Here is a 20,563-nt window from a genome sequence, read left to right as displayed (position 1 = left end):
AGAAATTATTTTAAGCCTCCTGCAATTCCTTGGCAAATCAAAGGGTAGAAACTACCCTGCTTTGGGCCAGGCACAAATAACCTTCTGAATTACCTTCGGATGGCCTAGCAACAGGGTGTTTCCTTTTAGGCACTTCACTTTGTATTTCATATTGTTAAGCTTTGTTTTTGAGACAGTAAATTTCACAGAGAAGAAATCCACCTTTGAGATTCCAACCATAGCAAGCACAAAGAACTAGCATGAACCTACAGCCCAGAAAGGAGGCATGTCTTGTAGCAGCAGCTTGAGTTTTCATAATTTTGAAGTATAAAGGAACTGCAGTCTTAGTCTCCACACTGAAAATCTTAAATTACTCAGATTTGTTGTAGTGAAGTGCTTCATTATTAGTTAGTGCATAAATATAACCTAATCCACGGCTGCACTGCTTATTAAAAATCAAGAGAGCAGAAGAGGTGACCACGTTTTTATGATCTATGTAATCAGAGACAGTACTTCAGAAAACCCATGTGCAAATAAAGAATGTTGTCACATACTGTCTCCTCCATCAACAACAGTTACTAGATCTCAGATTTCTCAGCAAGTTTATTATAAACATGCACCATCAGAAACCTCACGTTGTGACTGCTTATGCATGCACATCAAATTGTTGATGAAAAATCTTGTGCTTTATATATAAATTTGTTTTCATTCATAATATACTTGAATGCTCACTAAAAAAAATTGCCACCTCAATGAACATTTGTATCAACATCTTACTGTTGTTTGCAGAAAATCAAGTATTAAAATAGGTATGAACACAAACAAAGTGAATACATTTAAAAATTAGAGAAATGCTACTTATCTCAAAGTGATAATTTTTTTCACTAGTGCCTGAAGGCAGTGAATATAGGAAATCAAAATACAGGGTGCCGTTCCCAAGCTACAGTGCTATTTTGTGCTAACCTAATGTAATATGATCTCAGATGTCTATTCAGCTTTATGTACGGTATGAAGAGGTTTTCATCCTAGGGGAGCTTCACAATTTCAAAATCAAAAGAGCAAAATCTTGTACTCTAATCCACTAGTGAGCCAAGAGGAACATTTTTTAAATGTTCCATTTCAGCTATGGCCTTTGTCATTCTGATATTTTAGTATAATTAAGTTCAAGGTCTATAAAGAGCCTTTTTTGCCACAAGACAGTTGTCATACTGAAATCACTAACTCATGATGTCTCCAAAATTTACAAAAAAACCTTTCCCATTTTCATTCCATCAAAAGGAGTCTTCGAGGACTTTTGTTTACTGCCAGCCTGTATTCCCTGACAGAAAAAAGAGATCAGTGAACTCTTGGCTGAATCTATGCTGTGCCACTCCTATGTGCATCTTCCATCCTCGTGACAGAACTATGAGTATGCCAAACAAACACAGACAACGCACACTCTCTTTGTAACACTCCACGTGTGCAATCACCTCCTAAGAGTTACTGCAAGTTGCCTTACACAAAGAATCTCTGAGGTGAATGAAGCCTATGTCATGGACATGGAAATAGCTTTCCATAGCACCACAATCCAGAACAGCTTCTGAAAACACCAGTGCAAGGCTGTCTTTGATACAGACCTCTGGTCACAGGTGTCCCATTTAATCAGATGCAATAAACTTCTAAACAAGACAAACCTAGCAGGTCTGAGATAGGTCACATAAACCAACTTGTGACTCTTCCAGCTCTGTGTGGAAACAAGGAAACAGAATCAGAGAAATACTGACAGCAAGAAGTTCCCAAAGGTCATCTGAACCAACCTCCTACTCAAACCCAGGCTATGGCCAACTCTACATCAAATCAGTCATAGATTTATCTGGCTGATGCTTGAAAATCTGAAAGGATCATGATTCCACAACTTCAGATCACATATATTCCAGTCCTCTATTTCAGGACCCTTTTGGACTGAAGTAGTTCAGTGTGACAGCCATTTCCCCCAGTGTAGCACTACATGCATGCTTTTTGAGGGCACATTCTCACAGGACACAATAAAAATACTGGAATAGTATCAGCCCCAGTACCAATCCCAGGCACTCATCTACTTACCAGTCACTAGCTGCCCTACTAATTACTGTTCATCACACTCAAGGTCCAGACAATTTTCAACTAATGTAACATTCTGTTCATCAAACCCTTACTTTCTCAGCTTCCAGATAAAAATGCCATGTTGTCAAACCTTACTAAAGATGAGATATATTACATTCATCAATCTTTCCTCATCTTTGTAGCCAGTTATTTAACCACACATTTGACCAAACAGGTTGGTCAAGCATGATTTACTGTTGGTAAATAAATCCATGTTCACTCATCATTCTCTATCATTGTGTTCTTGTTATCTGTGTGTATGGAAATTAATTCCAAGTGTATATGCCCCATGAAAACCCTATCAAGCTTCAGTTGCAGTGGCAAAACTAACATCATACAACATCTAAGTATGTTCAACCAGACATTCAGGTACTGGGATTTCGACTGCATTGTGAGCATAGCCACAGAAGCAGACTGGCATTGCTGACCAAGCTCATGCTGGGGCTTGTAGACATGGTGAAATAAGACTGCCACAGTGAATCTGTCATTCGCACCAAAAGAGGCCAGATCCACCCCAATTCCTTCTAACAGATTTATTTCTAAGATGAATCAGATGAAGTTGTAGATATCTCTTGGGTAAGTTCACTATCAAGCCCCACTTTCAAGACAGTAGCCAACAAATGAGGCATTCCTTGAATATGGCCTAGAGAGTCATTACTGAGGTGAAAGTGTGGTCTAGCTTAAACAAAGGTTTATAGCCTTCTATAAAAACATACCTTTTTCTATTACTACCACCATCAGTTCTGACAGCTGTTATCTCTCTACTTATATTTTATGCTTCTTAATTCTAACATATGATGGCACTTCGCTTCCCAATATCCAATTGACATTCTTTTGATGTATCTTTTGGGCTGGTGCCTAAGCACATTTGCAAATAGTTTAGTGCTCAATTTAGGGCTGAATATATTCCCAGAATTCCTTTGGCAATCAATTATTTATTACTTACAAGTGTTAAGATCAAAAAGAAAAGAAATAGATGTATATTTCACGCTGACAGGAGGTCCACAGGGATTACAGAAAACAGAAACTTTAATGCTAAATTTGTGTAAAAAGGGTAAAATGGGGATTCCCTAGTCAGTTCTTTAAAAAAAATAATAAAAAGAAAAGAAAATGGCCTGGATTATTCACTTATTCTTTCCTGGGCTTTATCTCATGGTTTGAGATGCACATTTGAACTGTATCATTAGTTCTCTGTACCACAGGGGCAAGGTCTGGTTTGTTTTCATTAAGGAAAATCAGTTGGCTTTGACTCATGGTCAGACAGCTGGATGCATCTTTTAGCAGCATAGCCAGTGTGGCATATATAGCTAATTAATTAACCTACTAATTCATTTCTATTGATAAGTCTAAGATTTGGTGTTAATTTTCCAGCAAGGCACTCGTATGGCTTCTTTGTCACGTCTGTAAAACTTGAGGTTTGTAAGAGAATAAACATTTAAATAAAGGGGAAGTTGCGAGTGGAGAACTTAGAAAGATCATCCATACTTCATCAAACTGCTCTGTAGAAGCCGGAGAACATTTTATCAAGCATGTTTGGCTGGGGCAAAACCCGTACTATCCTTGTCTGTGGGGTATGAGCTGTGATGGGGCTCTCAGGGCTGAGTTAAGGTACTCAGAACCAAACTCCCACTGACCAAACTCCCAGTCCATCTCTATAAATGACATGCTCCTCTCAGTAAGTTTTGAATTTATTGCTAACTTAAACTGGGTCCCAGATCAGGTGCCAAATAAAGACAGCTTTTGTATAAGCAAGAAATATTCCTCGCCAGGTCACCAATACAAAACCAGTCCTTATCTATGTGGCTAACTGCTACATAAGGCATAATCTGGCAGTTTCACAGTGAGCCAGCACAGAATTATTCAAACAGGACGGAAGCAGCAGCAGGAAAAGAACAACCTGGTGCAAACAAACAAAGAGGAATTCAAACTCAGCAATACAAGCTGATAAAAGGCAACCACCAGAAATAAGAAGTCTACTCATTAGTATATGTGAATGGCTGCACTGACCAAGTTTATTTATGATGTAGATCTGCAAGCTGAAATGTAAAGCAGAATATCCAGCAACCAGCTCTGAAACTTTACAGCAGATGCCAGAATTTAGTAACGACCTAGGTTGTTTTTTCATGGCCAGCAGCCCATCCACCAATGGACTAAATTCTTTCCTCACTTTTTTTTGCCCAGGTTATACAGCAAACCTTACCTGAAGCCACTGAAATTATAACACTCTTGTAATTTAACCTGTTTATTTGTCCCGCAAACAGACAAATCACGCTACTGTAAAACTGTGATGCATCTACAGAAAGTGGCAGCTCTCCAGGTAAAAAGAATCAGCCATCTGCTCTCAGAAAATCTAATAAAGCCCAGTGACAGATCACTTCAGTTATTGAGAGAAACTTGGAACAGTGGGGCAGAAATCAGCCACATGAAACCGGAGGAGTTGCACAACAGACAGGTTGTGCATAATCTGAAAGGCAGTTCATCATTTGCTTTGCCACCTGCAGATTCAACACCTACCTTCAGTTGGAACTTTCAAAATGGTTACTGTTGTTATCCACACTAGCTGAGACTTACTTACAACTCTGAGATGGTCTTTAGTTCATCAGCCTTTTGGGTGCTGAGCATTACTAGACAAAGGAGTAAATGAGGCAGATTGAAAACATTAGACCTTTCTGTTTTGCCTTTTGGAGTGACTCTTCTGCTTACATGAGTTTTCAGATAGCCCACTTGTCACTTTTGGAGCAAAGGTGTTCAAGAGTGTAGAGGTTAATGAGCAAAACAACAGCTGACTTTACTAAAGAGTTTAATTTAACTATAGGAACAAACTGTTTTCAACCTAGAAGATCTGTTTGGAGCTGGTTTGTGCTGGAATGTCACCCACACAAATCTTGCAAGGAACACTAAGTGACAATACACCAAAAACGATGAAGCTCTTATTGGAACAAAATCTCTGTAATTGAAAAAAAAAAAATTGCTTAAAGGGAGAAACATTTAAATTCCAGTTTCAAATTTAGCTATTACCTAATTAAATATAAAAACTTGATATATTTTAACCTCTTTGCAAACATCCTCACACAGTCTCCATTTCTTGTCACCACACTGGTTTTCTTTGTGCTTCTCCCTATTGTTTAGCTCTTACCTCAGGCCTTGTTCCAGGAGGGGGTGTTAATTCTCTGGGCTGTCTCTGTATTGCAGACCAACTGGCAATTTAAGGTTAGGACTTAGTGTCTTAAAAAAAATGTTAATGTTTATATAAACAGTTGACTCAGGTCTCTACAGCCCCAGGGCACCCATGCGAGTCCTTCCTTCCCCAGAACCCAACCCAGTTTCCTTCTGTTGGCTGAAATTAGTAATGATGAACGGATAAATAAGCAAAAACCAAAAATAAAAAAATAAAAAAGATCATTTTGCTTAAGGCTGCAACTCCACTTTAAATACCTTCCTCTCTAGCACCATCATTTTCTCTCTCAACAATGAATGTCTTAAACATGTGCAGGGGAAAACCTCTCACTGTGGAAGATATTCGAAATGTAGACTGGGAAGGAGGAATTTTCTCCACAATATACACTTTATGCAGACAGAGATGCATACCCCTAGAGCCTGATCTTCCTGCTATTAGAAAAGCCATTGCTCTTGCTGCTGAATTGCTACATAAACAGTGCCTATGGCTCAAGGGGCACCCTCAGGCTCCCCACATGCCAAACAAAGGAAGACTAATTTTCTGCCTGTAGAAACAGGAGTGCTGGGGCATAGAGTCCCTGGATAGAACGATCTACTTATAGCCATATTGCATTAAGGAGGATTCTGTCTTAAGGAGGATTCTTCTATGTAGTAGGAAAACAGAACACAGTGCGGGTAGGATACTGTACTCCTAGTGCTCCCTATTGCTCAGGAACACTGCAGAGAAATAAGGAAGAATGTAAACAGAACAAAACAAAGCAGGAACAGGAAGAGAAGGTAGAATTCTATCTATCTTCAACAAAGCCAATGGTAAAGAGTCGTCTTGCTTACCTGTGTTAATGTTTTTCTCTAAAAGAACAAGGTAGGGATTTACTATACACACAGAAAACAAACAAACAAACAAACAAACAAAAAAGGCAAATGGATAAGAAATACATAGGCACTTTTGAAAAAAAAAAAAAAAAGATAATGAATTCGGTAAGATGCCAGAGGTGCTGACTGCTGAAGTGCAGGGATTTTGGTAGACAAAGATCTGTGTAAACCATGGAGTTGGTTAAAGGTTGAAATATGTATAGTTGCCAAAACCTCACTTTTTATCAGCCAAGAAATGTAATTGTACTGATGAATAAATGAATAAATGTTGAAAGCAAAAATGTGATTCTTTACGAAGGCAGAGTGCTGTCAAAGCAAGCATCGGTTTTCCAACTTAATAATGCCATCCACAGCATATTAAGCAAACAAAAGCAAAGGTAACATAAGAGAGGTCATTACTGTGATCTGCCCATCAAGATGGCCATGTATTTGATTTACACATTTATGTTATGTATTAAACATATCAGGTCATTCAGTATCTACTTTTTTTACTGCTCTGGTGAGTTCAAGGTTTTTAGCCTCTCTTTCTGGAATCTTTGACACTTGATCTCCATTCAACTGTGATACTTCATCTTGCATTAGACTGTAATATCAAATCTGTGTTCACCTACACAGCGTTCCCATAGGACCCTACTGGGATACAGACAGTGCTAAGTGGTGAGGTAGGATTTTGGTATTTATTGTTTTTTATTTGGTATTTATGTTTCCGAATTCAAACAGCAATCACTTTTTTAAAATTAGTGCAATGGCCTTAATTAGAGGAGAACAACAACAAGGAGACTATAATTAAATACATATATATATATATATCACATGGTTGATGCAATGAGTAGTGTCTTTGTCATAACTCACAATGAGTCCTCTCTACTGCTGGGTTAGGTTCAATCATCAGTCAGCTTTAAGTGCAGGTTTCTAATTAACAAACCTGTTTAATTCTTCCAGGGAACATGGTCCAGCCCTCTGTGGTACTGTAACAACAGTCAGGCACACAACTCTTAAGGTTGTCTGACCTCTGAAATGGCATTTCATGCTATGTGTCCCCCTGCAGCCAAGTCTTTCTTACCTTTTTGAGGGGTACAGTTTAACAGCCATGGTTGAGATGACTTGATGGTTGGACTAGATGATCTTAGTAGTCTTTTCCAACCTAAATGAATCTGTATTTGAGAGCTAACGACCTTCTTTCCTTTCGATAATTTTACATGTATCTATACCCAGAGAATAAGAAAGTCTATGACAGCTGTCCAAAAGAGTACTTAGTTCCTGTGACTTAATGAGACACTGAACATTGACACTGAGGACCTGACACTGAAAGTACTGTTTGGAATTAGATTAAATGTGACTGTCATCGTGGAGGCAGGTGGTATCCAGCTAAAAACCTTGAACTAGGTGGCAACAACAGGCTGTTTTGTATGAGAGGGAGCACATCTGGGGCTGTAAGAGGATTGAACGAGTAAACAAAGCCTACACCTTCCATTTGAGGTTAGTTCTTTCTGCTTTGTGGTAGACTCAATCTCACTCTAGCAGAGAATCTTTTTATGCAGACAAACTTGACTACTTTGAAGAAACAATGAACCCCACCACTGTTTTTTCCTCCTATCTGTAAGAACGTGCAGTATCACCGATAACCTCCCTCATCCCAAAGGGATGATATCACCACTGTCCTTTGATATGCAGATAGAGGGAGTGGGCTTGCTATAGTTAAACCGCTGGTTAGCACCGAGCCTATGGAAAACACAAACAGGTTCTCCAAGTCTTCCCGTGCCTCCCTGCACTGCTGCGACCAATGAGCCACACCACAGCCTCACTGGGCACTGGGATCCTGCCCCGGAGCAGGATTAGGCTGGCTCATTCACAGGTGTGTACGTAAAACATCCCAGACCCCTTTTAATACAAGCCATAATTGATAGCCAGCTTCGGCAGGGCTAATTTCGCCGGCGTCGGAGCTTAAAGAGCACCACGCAGATGAGTTTCCCCTGAGTCACCCCAGCCCTCGCGCACACAGCAGCCCGGGACTCGAACCCGCGATCACACACCACGAAGCTCCCAGCCCGCCTCCCCATGGGGCTGAACCACGCATGCGCACAGCACCGCCAGGGTCCGCCCAGCCGCAGCGCGCTTGCGCAGTGCCAGCAGCCCGCGGGGCCGCGCAGGGAGCGGGAGCGGAGCGGCGCCCCCTCCCCCGGCCGCGCCATGGGTGACGCATTCCGGAGGGCGGAGTCGGGCACTCAGGTGAGGCGCTGCCCCCGCTCCCCTCACAGCCCCCGGGGCGCCCGACGGGCGATGGCGGCTGCACGCCGCTCCTCCTCGCAGCACGGGGAAGGGGCGGGCGGGGCGGGGCCGGGCAGGGCACCCCCGCGTCGGTCAGACCCGCTCCGCCGCCCTTCCCCCCGCGTGCCCCGGAGTGCGGCTCCGGGAGGGGGCGGGCGGCGGTGCCGGGTGCTGCTGGCGGTGTAACGCGGGGAGGGTTGTGGGCTTCACTGGGCTTTTCTTTCCCCGAAGCGTTTGTTATTCCTGCTTGCAGTCCGCGCGTTAATTACCTGGGGCTTTGTGCGTTGCTCTATGGCAGTAGCGCTGCGTGGAGCGCAGAGAAGCATAGAAACGTGATTATAATTACCGTGCATTCAAACGCCATTTTATCGTGAGGGGCTTCTGCTCTTAAGACCTTTCTGTATTTAAAATACTCACAAATCGCCAAACCTGAGCGAGGCAGGAACCGGCGGCCAGTGGGTTGATAGAGTGCTCCAGTACAACCACAGAATCGGGTTGGAAAAGAGCACCAGGATCACCAAGCCCAATCCACTGCACCGTGCCACATCCCCAGGGACGGTGACCCCACCGCCTCCACTGGAGCCATGTACATCATCAGCTGAACTGCAGAAGCCTTTCAAGCAGCAGTTCATTGGAAATAACCTTCCTCCATCATTCTGGCGCTTAAGATGTGATTGTAGCGAGGATTATATGGAGACCACAGCCTTGTAATTTTATTCCTCAGTGTAATTAATGCAACAAATTGGAACGTCTCACAAAACACTGTCGGTATATCACAATAAAATAAGTGATGAATTGCTAGCACACATCTTGGTGCCCAGAGTTTACAGAAGTTCAAGTGGAGCGGTTGTGGTGGTTGACAATTAAGTTTTGTCTCATACACGAGATAGAGTTGTACTTACAAGTCGCCCTTAGGTTAGCTCACAGCCCTGAGCAGAGTTCAAGTATTTAATTTGAATTTCTTTAACATTTTAATTAAGTAATATCTCATTTCTGACAAGGCCTACACGTATGCTTAGCTTTATGCCTAGTTTTGTTGAAACCCATTGTTTTACAAGCATGTCATGGTTTAGTTGACGGGGCTGCTCGAGTGCATATTTCTTCATTAAAAAGATGGAATTGATAAGTTATGAAAGGCATTGATGAAATATTTGAGCATTGTCATTAATGACATTTAACCCGACTCATGCTGGAAAGTTTGTTCCTTTCTCTGTTCCTCTGTGTGGTTTATTGTGTGGATAATTGTGCTTCTCAAGGATGCGTACAAATGAAGACCTATGGCTGTGGCATCACTAAAAGGTGGTGTTTTCTGTGGAAGAAGATGAAAGAGCATTGTAAAAGAAGAAACGAACATCTACAGTTAAATTACAGAATCAGAAGTCTGTATTACACAATCTGAGATGACGGGTGCTTTTTTTTTCCCTGAGCTTTTCCCTTAGCAGGGCTATTCCCAGCCGTACTCTGAGGCACCTGACTTCCACCACTGTGACCACCCTTTAATCCCCATAGATTTTCCCTTTCCCCTCTTTTGTAGAAGACAGTGTGAGTAGGCAGCATGGAAATGCCTTCCCTGCAATACAGCCAGGGCAGCTCTTGCTGATCTGGGATAACCCACCTTGTCAGTGCCATGCCTGCAGAGGTGAGGGATCCCTGTCTGGTGCCTGGTGCAGCTCAGCTGCTGTCACTTCTGTCTGAGTGTGGACAAACCCTTGTGAGCTGGGAAGGCAAATTGTTCACTCCTTCTGCCAGAAACCCCATTGCTCACAGCATGACGCTAATGAGGCAAGTGCCTTTGGAGATTCTGCTTCAGAACTCGGAAGTAAATACGAGTTTGATAAAAACACAGGTGTGCTATCATCAGCAAATTACCATCAATTACCTACAGGAGGACTGCTTGGAGTGAGCACCTGTAGTTATTTAAAATAAGTGCATAAACTCGCTTAAACAATGACAGATTCGTGTTTAAACAATAGCAATGGCTCTGCTGTGTGCTTCCAGTGCTGCAGCAGTAAGTTAAAGAGGTGATAGTCTGAGAAGAGAAGGGCTTTTTGTTTCCAGAAAAAGTAGTCTGCAGGGAGTGTATTTGTTAGTGTAGAGATAAGTGTGGGAGCAGGAGGCTGCAGAGATGTGTTTCCTTAGGGCCTTGTGTTGCAGCACGGCAGCACTGCTGCTCCCTGCCCCTGTTCATTGCTGGGAGCTGAAGGGCATCAGGAGCAGCAGCCTGTGCTGGTTTCCTGTCTGTCGACTCTGTAGCATGAGGGGGGTGAGAGCCCTGGCTGTGCTGCTTGGGGGGAGCTTCTCCTGCCACGGACCTGGGCTCTTGTGGGGCTCTGGATGGCCACAGCTGCATTTTGGCTATGAATGTAGAGTCTCATAAGTGTTTCTATGTACATGCATCCATCCAGATGTTTGCTTTGCCCAAGTCACAGCCCTACCAGTCCCCAGAATAGCCCCGAGTTCTTGGTGCATTCTGTGGGAGGTGTGACAGGAGGGTGTGCAGGTCCGGAGTGAGGTCAGCCCCGTGTTTCGTGGCCCCTCGGTGGGTTTGTCACAAAGCTCTCCTGGAAACGTGGGAAGGGGCAAACAAAGGTGAACACATTGACATTCTGTTAATGGAAGGGAATGCTGAAATGTCAATGGAAATGTCACACTTAGATTCCCGTCGTGACCACTTCAAGTAAATTCAGGGCCATTGAATGCAGCTTTACTCCGCTATTAAAGGCAAACACATGCACAACTGTTCAAACAACTTTTAAGAGAATTCAGAGCAAAAGCTCCTCCTCAGTACGTCAGGGAGCAAAGCGAGATAAGGTAGTATACGTTTAAAGCTTTGTGCTATTATCATGGCTGGCTTTAAGGAGGATGCAATAAAACCAAATGATTTTTTTTTGTTTTGCTTAAATCTTTAAATGGCAGCTGGGGGTCCTGCAAATTCAACACTTGGCGCTGGGTGTCCCAGAGGGTCCTTTCCCACATGTGTTGCTACTCACAGGGAACGAGAGCCCCTGCACTGGGTGATGCGCTGATTTCTATGCCAAAACTGCACTGGGTGAATACCTGCCTGCTTGGTATGCAAATACCTGTCAATTTAAGAAATCGTCCATTAACTTTGGCTGTCTTGTTTTACAACGGGCTGGCTTTGCAGCGCGCTTTGGAGGATCTCGCTTTACAAATCTGGACTTGCTATACACAGCTTCTTGAAAAGCCATTGGTGGCTAATTACTTTGGATCATTTTGAATCTGTACCGTGTTTGAACAGCTCTAATACGATAGGATTGGTAGCCCATGAGTTTTGCACAACTCTTCAAATGAAATGTGCATGTTTTTGTGTGTGAGAGTGCAGTGGGACTGACTCGGGAGAGTAGTGATGGGTAATGCTTCACCTCTCAACCAGTAGCGTGGAGGTGATGGTTGTTACACATAATCTTCTGTCCCTTTGTTCTCTCAAATGTCTGTACTGCTCTATGCCAGAGGTAATCCCTCTCACTAGTCTGCCTGTGGAGCTTTTTCACTTGTTTTCCTATTTCTCCTTTATTTCTCCTGGTGTACGTGCACTCCTTATTGCCATTGGACCTGTGTCTGTAAGGATGGAAACCTACTGCTGTACTCTATATTGTGCGTTTGCTTATGTATTTATGAAAACATTTTACAATAGAACTGTCATTGAAAACTCCCTGTTGTTGGAAGCCTTGGAAAGTGATTCTCAAGCTCCTTTATTTTGAGGTAACAGCATGTCTCTTCTTTCTTTCTGTTAAAGCTGCTTGCACGCCTTGAGGGCAGAAGTTCTCTGAAAAACCTTGAACCTAATCTGTTTGCTGAGGAAGGATCTCCTGTTCATGGTAAAAATGTATCTTTAACATATTCATGCAAAAATGTCTGTGTAAAAGTTATAATGAAAGAAATGACCGAGCGTGGTAGATAGGAGCACATGTAGTAATTCCTTGATGATCCAGGAGTTTATTGGGTAGCTTTTCCAGACTGAAATTCTGTGGATTTTACAGTGGAAAAGGCTGCTCTGAGGACACAGAGCTAGGAATACCTAACAATAAAGGCACACGAATCACAAACTGAAAGGCTCGTGCTGCCAGGTACTACCATTGTTGAGTATATATATCCATATACATGAATGAATAGACTTAATATGAGAAGTGTGTGGCTGCAGCAGTTATCAACATACTTGCCTGCAATTTGGATTGCCACGAGTTATACCAGGCTCAGAAGAAATAGCAGAAAAAGCAATAAAAAGAATCAAGGTAATTGGATGAGGGATGATGCTTAATGTACAAATGCAGTCTCCGTGAGACCATTTGTGTATTATTTTGCAGCACTTGGGACTACATTAAGAGTTCAGCAGTATATGATTCCTACCCATACAAATTTCAAATGTGATATAACAAAGACAAAGGGCAGAGAAATACTGGTAAGTCATTGTGAACAGAGCAGGGAATAGAAGGTGATTTAAATACTCTGTTCTGAATTGTTTCGTTACTCACAAGAAGAATTGTGAAAATGGTGTATGCTTCAAATGACTCCTGAAGTTTTATTGTTGGGGCTTTTTTTTTTTTTTTAGATGAAATATTCTTCTTTTTAATAAATGCAGGATTAGAAAATGTGTTTCAGTCTGTTTTTGTACTTTACATACAAGAAACAAATGTCTGAGACTGAACAGGGCATGTTCTGGTAGAACAGCCTCTCCTGGGGGCCCATAATTGCCCTCACTGCTACAGTCAGCAAGGTTTTATAGTTCCATTCATAATATTATCTGCTTTGATATTAAAGCTCTATAGGTTGTTCATGGCTGTCCATAGACTCTTCCAGAACCTCTGCTCTGAGATGGATGGGAACTTTTTGGTTTCATCACCTGTTTCTCCCTGTGCCAACACATTCACTGAGCTTATCGGTTTTTCTTTTGTTTTTAACCAGTGGCATAAATTATTGTCTGCAGTGGTCATGCGTTTTTTTCTGATGCTAACGGAGTGGCATAATGTTAGCAGAGATCTTCATATATATATAAATGGACTTCACCTTTTATTATATTTCTACTTTGTCTTTGAATACCTCAGTATATCCGCTTCTGAGTTCATGTGGTTTTTTCCATGTGTGCTCCCATTTTCCAGTCCCTGATGTATATCTGCCTCTGTTTGTCATGAACTTGATTTTTAGTAGGTCCTTATGGAATACTGTAACACATTGCCCATGAAGAAATGGTGTGATGAAAGCAATGCAATGACCTAAATTCTCCTTTCCTGATGGTATTTGAAACAAAGCAACATAAATATATATAAAGTTTCAAGAAACTATACAAAGGTTATATCATAGTTAAGTGTTCATAACATGTGTGTCAGAACATTATAAAATAGGAACTGTTAATAGAGGTACTGCTATGGTACTCCAGGCACTGCTTCCAATTATGACAGAATTGTATATTTAAGAAGACATGTCTGTTAATTACATATCATTTGAACTCTTCTGGAATCGAGCAAAAATGACACAAGCTTTAAAAAAGCTTCCTCTGTTGCCAGTTGTACTTCTCCTGTGCCACTGGCATGAAGGTGTGGGTGTCCATACAAAGCTCTGATGTTCAGCAGTAGTATGACACCCAGAATTAATTTGGAATAAATATTAAGCCTTTCTACCTCGCTTACAAGCAGTGCACTTATTAGTGACAGCTTCTACACAGTGTGATAAATTACTAGCCCAGTAACTTCAAGGTATTTGATGGTGTGAAACCTGCAGTGCTATTGCTGAGTATTCCAATAGCCCACTTCTGAACATGGCATCAAAATACTTCCACCAACATTCAGTAGTGTAATGAGTACAGAAAAGCCTCAAGACTCTTCTGGTTGTTAATAACACAGAACTGGTGATTAGGACAGAGCACAGCACTTTGTTTGAAGATATATCAGTGTTATGTGAGTACTGAAGTTTACACAGCATCATGTAGCTCATCCTGTGTTGCACTGCAGTGGCACTCTTTAGACTGCCCATGGTGGGCCTGTTCTGTCCTGCCTTCAGTTCAAGCTGTTAGCAGCCCAGTGGTGTGTTGGGTTGCTTCTTAAAACGTACTTCTTGAATTTATCAGTGCTGAGTTTCTTATTAAATAATTCTGGTAATCCTCCTTGATGTGTCAAACCTTCCCAGCCTAACTTAACCCAGTTAAACTAACGGGTTTTGCGTGTTCTGCCAAGCTAATGGATCGTTCCTTTACTGCTGCTGTTAATGTCGGGCGACACAAATTCAGTTACAATTTCCCATTATCTTTCTTGCATGTTGAAGTGTCTATTCCTGCTCAGCCTCTCTGACTGCTTCCATCCTTTGAACAGTACCTCTGTACTAATCCTCCCTTCAGAGTGCTTTGACATTAATGGATGATGCTGGTCCTGATCCCTTGCTTTCCTCCATGACCTATTGTGAGAGATAGTGTCAGTGGCTTTTTGAAGACACTGCTGGCCACACTTCCTGTGCTGCTGTGTCATGGTTTGTCTGCTCTGATCCAGAAGGATGAATTTCCCCTCCTTATCTTACTGTAGCAGCCTAGCCTCTAATTGAAGGAAACCCTACATTTATAGTTACTGCTATAAATGGGTTCTGCTTTGCATCAGTTCTTTCTGTGGGCAGTCCTTCGATAATCACGAAGGCACAGAAATCCCCTGCTCCTTTGAGGTTTCCTTATAGCCCAAACTTTCTATTCAGAGTATCAGCATAACTTAAGTGTTTTGGTCAAACTCCAACCCGGGTGTGCATTTTGTTTAGCAATATGGAACAAAATTTAAGTCTTCATGTCAAAATTTATAAGCCACCACCACCAAAATGAGCTTACAAGTTTTACTTCAGTCTGTTAGTTCTGCCCAAAAAAGGCCCCTCCAGCGTTCTGCGCACTGCGTGTCTCATGTAAGGTTCTATAGGAGATTGTAGAGAGCTTCTGATAAAGCATCTTCAAGTGGATGAAGTCAAGCACTTACTCCACAGAATGGTTCATTTGCATCACTAGGATTAGCAAGTCAGATTTGTCCATTCCTGCTTCGGAAAGGGCATGGAGTTGCTGCGCTCTTGAACAACGCATGTTGTATGATGGTAGGTCTAACAGTCTGTACCACATGTCGGCCTAATCCAGGCTCAGAAATGCCATCTGAGGCTGCAGAAAGCTTGTGCTGGAGCCAGTGGCAGGCAGAACACACACTTTGCTCTTTAATGACAGATGCCTTACCCAATTGTTCTAAAAGATTTCAACAGACTTGAGCTATGGGGGCATGACCTACCCGGTGTATTTAGGACTTCTCCCTTCGGGTGCTGCAATTGTACCAGGGTTCTGTGGTGTCACCGGTGCGATGTGTGTGACACAGCAGAGCGGTGGCTGGCTGCAAGTGGTGGAGCTGGATATTGCAACTTCTGAGCAGGAAGAGAGAGTGAACATTAATGGCAGAGGAAGTGTTAGTCATCTTTCATCTCAAAAGTGGGGAGAGCCATTCAGAACAGATAAGTAAGGATTTGGGGGGCAGTCAAGCTTTTAAAAGAAATTCCGAAGTGTCAGAAATTCAGGGAAGTGAGATTGCAGGGTTGGATAAGCAGGGAATTTCAGGAGGGAGAGGTGCCATTGAAATAGGTGCATTGTTACATTGAGGATAAATTGCTTTAAATGCTTGCAGTGAGTGAAGAGCTTAGTTCTTCGTCACTGCATTGTTGTCCCAAACTGCATCTTGACACTACATGCACTTGCAAGCAAGGATATCCTCTGTAAGCTGCGACTTGAAAGGCCTTGTTAACTCAGGCAGGCACAAACATGTTGTTACGGTTTTTGGTTTAAGTGCAGTTGCAATTAATTCTCCACTCCTGCATCACCACTGCAGAAAGCTGTTGCACCATTTGCACTTGCCAAGGCCATGGAAATCCTTCCTGCAATGACAGTTGTGTGATCCTATTACAGGTTATATTTACCCTGTGCCTAAAATCCAGAATGTCCTAAATAAATAATCCAGGTTCCTAAATCAGAAATCTGAACAGAATGACTAATAATTTTTTTTTCAGTCTTGCTTTAAGACACGAGGAGCCTTTGGAAAAGGCTTTAGAGTAACTTGTATTCACATCTGACATAACAACTGTTTTCCTAGTAGTGGGTAATGGTTTTTTAATGAACATTTTAAAAGCACATGATGTGTGTTTTGCTGACACGTGTGGCTCAGGCAGTTAGACCAAGTGTGTGTTATGAGCAGAGTACCTCTGCTTCCAACAGGAGTCATTGCCTGGAATTAAGGTAATCTGTGAATTCCTCTTGATGAAAGAAGCAGCTTCACATTATGAATACAGGAAAGAATATGTGTTAAATGCACAGAATTTCTCTTTACTGGTCACATGTTCCTGTTGGGATCTTGTGACATGCACAGATAGCAGACAAGCACGTAACACATGAAATGTTGAGGGACAGCCTGTGCTGTAAGAATAGATACGCCAACATAGCTTGGGGCTTTTTTTTTTCTTATTATTTGCTTGTCCTCTACTTTTTTATTTCTTAATTTTGTGTGCATACTATAAGGAGATGGGTTTTTAGTAGTTTCCAGCCCTCATCTACCTGTAACAACAAATGAAACCCGGTTGCCAACCTTTCATTGATATCATTGTCCTAGATGCTGTCGAAGTTTTCTTTCAACCCTTGTTCCCAGTTGATTTTTTTCACTTCAGAGGCCTTCATTGAAAATTAATATTCTCTTGGTAGATGCTAACTAGCGTTATTCAATTGTTGTGTCTCTCAAAGCTTTCAAAAATGCTCTTTCAAATCAGTGGAATAGTGAATATTGGTTCCATAAGCACTGAAAATCGACTCGGTGCTCTCACGTGACAGCTTGCTTCTTTCTCTTCGAACAGGAGATGTCATTGAATTCCACGGTCCAGAAGGAACAGGAAAAACTGAAATGCTTTATCACCTGATAGTCCGCTGCATCATTCCAAAATCCAGAGGGGGCCTGGAAGTAGAAGTGATGTTCATTGATACAGACTACCATTTTGATATGCTTCGTCTCGTTACCATTCTCGAGCACAGATTGGGGCAGAGCACAGAAGAGATGATGAAGTGCTGCCTGGGAAGGCTTTTTCTAGTGAACTGTAACAGCAGCACCCAGTTGCTTCTCACTCTTTATTCTCTGGAAAACATGTTTTGCACTCACCCCTCTCTCTGCCTTTTGATTTTAGATAGCATATCAGCTTTTTATTGGATAGACAGAAGTAACGGAGGGGAGAGCCTTAACTCACAGGAGATGAATCTGAAGAAATGTGCAAACTTTCTTGAAAAGCTTGTGAGAGAGCATCACTTAGCCCTCTTTGCCACAACACAGTCACTTATGCAGAAATCTACAAACTCTGCAGAAAGCTTCTTTCCTTTAAAACTTCAGCACGAAATTGATGCAGACTACCGGCCTTATCTTTGTAAATCATGGCAACAAATGGTCACCTACAGGATATTTTTTTCCAAGCCATTTAATTCCAGCAACAGCAAAGATTTTACATTCGTTTCTTGCCACCTCAAAAGAAACCACGTAGTGAAACGTTCCTTTACTGTCGCAGAATGTGGAGTTCAGTTTTAATTTCAGTTCATCTTTTAAACTTCTGCCAAATCTTGGGCTTAGGCCTGATTAGCTCTAGGTGGGTTTTAGTACCTTTTAAACGTGCTGTTTGTTGCTGGCTGGTTGAGAATTTGTGTCACGGATTTCTTTAATTTAGAGAAGGGCAGAGGCCTTCACATTTTTTAATTACTGTGGATGTTCAGTCTCAGCTAGTGAGGAGCGTTGCTATTATTTGTGCTTAATGCAAAAAAAAAAGAAAATTAAATCAAGAAAATGAAATAATTTTAAACTCCCAGTATCCTTCATTAACATAACCTCTGCAACATGCAGACAGATGCACTGACTTCATTTCTGGGCCTTATGCTTTTTAATCCTCTTCTTCCAAGGTACGGAAATGGAAGACCCATTATCTGTTATCTGTGGGGTAGACTGCAAGTGTTCTCGTTTCAAAAATACTGCTCCAGGTTCATTCCCAGTAGTCTGGGGCACATGAAATGCATTCACGAGTCTGCCTGAAGAAGAGGGTTTGTCTTCACAGCCTGTTAAATAGCGGTAATCCTGACTGCATTTCTCTGACCTCATGATCTCTCTGCTTACGTTATCATATGCTCAGAGGAACAGGGATTTCAGGTGTTTCGACCTGCAGAAATGGTTGGTTTTGAAGAATCTAAAGGTAGGACAAACAACGGAGGCCTGATTGCTGTAAGCAAAGAAGAAACTGAAGACCCAGCTCTGGGTACCTGAGTCTGTGCTGCATGCAGCACATGGTTTAGTCTTTGACAATAATGAAGTGTGAGTTATGGGTTGGTTTGGGTGGTGTTCTTTTTTCTTTTTTTCTTTAATGCACAGACAAATTTCTTCTCTCCCTCATTATTTCCTCCCACTTCTTTCCCTTCCTCCATTCTCCTTCAGAAATCCAGGAATGCCATGCCTCTGGTCTTTACCAATATGTATTTGCCACATACAGAGCATTTGTGTGCAGGATTTGGCATGCAACGTGTTGCAATTCTGGCAAAGAAAATTCAGAACTTATGGGAAATGCCCTACAGTTCTGGCAAAGAATACCATATTATTTATTAACCTAGAGTGCCCTTTGAAAGCTTCAAAGTGCTTTACAGAAAGAAGATTGCACACAGTACATTATTTAATACAAAAACTTACATTAGCTTACAAATTTAAATTACTCGAACAAGAGGAGATGTTTCTCACAGCTGTATTCGTTCAGTCATGTTGCACAACACATTTTATAGCTTAGATCGAACAGATTATTAATAAAAAGACAATTAAAGAAATATCTAGAGCAGTATCTTCTTGAGAAAGATGCCTTAAAAAAATCTATAGTTAAGACTCATACCTTTTAACTTGCTGACTTCTGAAGCCAGCCTTTCCAAGCTGAATACAGACTTGAATTGCCAGCAGCATCTAGGTGGGCTCGTGTAGACAGACTTCTGCACCTGGAGCTAGGAGTGCACGTCCGTACTCCCGTTTATGGAGCCACGCCTCTGCGTGCTGCGGGTGGATCTTTGTGAAGATGCTGAGCAGCTCCATGTCCTTCCAGCCCAGTGCCCTTCCCAAAGCAGGAGCTGCTGGGAGAGATGCCAGGAAAGCCTCTTCTCACTGGCAGGTGTTCCTGGCTCCCAACAGCAGGGCTCTGGGGAAGCTCTTGAGCAGAAGTTACCTTCAGATCCATGGTTAATGGGAAGTAAACAGACCTATCCTCCACATGCTCATCCATTTTTAACTTCATTTTGTCTTGAATTCCATCACTTCCACTATTCATTCAGTTTATTTCATTATTCTTTCAATGGGAATGCATGGTTTATTTGGCTGAGGTTTTTTTTTTCATCTGAAACCTCCCCTCTGATCACTTCCTGTCTTCAGTTCTTTTCTTGTGAGGCATAGTGAGCGAATGTTCTCTTTTTAACATCTCCACAGTGGTGATGATTTTAGAGACTTCATCATTTCATTTGTGCTCTCTTTTCCATCACCACCAATGCTTATTTCAGAACTTGTGCGAGTACACAAAGACAAGAAAAACAGCAAACTGTTCCGTCGAGAGCAGGCCAGAGTTAAATGCCACGATAGGAATGGACACATCCACTGTGAATTGTTATACAGACATACTTGCCTTTTTTTTATAAGAACAACTGAGATAATGCAAATGCAGAACTTTGGAATGTAAAAGTTGAAGGGCTGCATCATTTCTACTTTAAAAAGTCAACAGTTCCCTTTTCTGTCAGTGCAACTCTGCTGAAGATAAACTGCTTTCGTGAAGTCAGACTTGCTGGAGTATGTTTGAGACAAAAAAGCAGCGAAAATGTTCTGGCATTCCCATCTGGAAAAAAGCTTTTATAATATTCACAATGTAGTTCATATTTTGCATTATGCTATAAAATAAATGCGTAAGTTGAAACGAAGCCAAAGTTCTAATCGATTAAAAAGCATTTAGCTCAGGAAATTTTGAAACTTCACCTTTATTTTTTACTTTGAATGCAGACAGATACATTCTTTTAATTCTCTGCTGATTGTAATGATGGTGCTCTGCACAATTGTTCCACGTGCATAGCAGGCCTGGCTTTCAGGAACGTGGA

General features: G+C 41.8%; 2 protein-coding genes and 1 long non-coding RNA gene across 3 annotated transcripts in view; 1 reads left to right on the top strand and 2 right to left on the bottom strand.

The window, feature by feature from the left end:
• Positions 1 to 5,255, bottom strand: part of ACTR3B (actin related protein 3B) — a 43,285-nt gene extending 38,030 nt beyond the window's left edge. Inside the window, exon 1 of the mRNA XM_065745007.1 lies at positions 5,237 to 5,255. The gene's annotated coding sequence lies outside the window, so the exon portion shown is untranslated. The remainder of the gene's footprint in view (positions 1 to 5,236) is intronic.
• A 3,050-nt stretch (positions 5,256 to 8,305) lies between these two features.
• On the top strand, positions 8,306 to 18,242 carry XRCC2 (X-ray repair cross complementing 2). The gene is made up of 3 exons (XM_065744941.1): positions 8,306 to 8,379; positions 12,176 to 12,257; positions 17,278 to 18,242. The coding sequence occupies exons 1-3, from the start codon at positions 8,341 to 8,343 to the stop codon at positions 17,991 to 17,993; spliced, it is 837 nt and encodes a 278-aa protein (XP_065601013.1). The 5' UTR covers positions 8,306 to 8,340; the 3' UTR covers positions 17,994 to 18,242.
• Positions 14,619 to 19,399, bottom strand: LOC136053949 (uncharacterized). Its single transcript, XR_010622695.1, has 3 exons — positions 19,327 to 19,399; positions 15,678 to 15,807; positions 14,619 to 14,823 (listed from the first exon to the last, which is right to left on the bottom strand). It is a non-coding gene; the product is annotated as an uncharacterized LOC136053949 (long non-coding RNA).
• Between the last annotated feature and the right edge of the window lie 1,164 nt (positions 19,400 to 20,563).

This window comes from Cyrtonyx montezumae, unplaced genomic scaffold, assembly GCF_038088225.1.
Source record: "Cyrtonyx montezumae isolate F1298 unplaced genomic scaffold, pur_monq_1.0 scaffold_32, whole genome shotgun sequence".
NCBI lineage: Eukaryota > Metazoa > Chordata > Aves > Galliformes > Odontophoridae > Cyrtonyx > Cyrtonyx montezumae.
This window is presented reverse-complemented; position numbering and strand designations above follow the sequence as displayed.

What these genes read in the sequence shown, in the direction of transcription:
- XRCC2 (XM_065744941.1), top strand. Translation starts at nt 8,341, where the DNA reads ATGGGTGACGCATTCCGGAGGGCGGAGTCGGGCACTCAG. An exon ending in GGGCGGAGTCGGGCACTCAG is followed by an intron (nt 8,380 to 12,175) that starts GTGAGGCGCTGC and finishes TTTCTGTTAAAG; the next exon opens with CTGCTTGCACGCCTTGAGGG. An exon ending in GGAAGGATCTCCTGTTCATG is followed by an intron (nt 12,258 to 17,277) that starts GTAAAAATGTAT and finishes CTCTTCGAACAG; the next exon opens with GAGATGTCATTGAATTCCAC.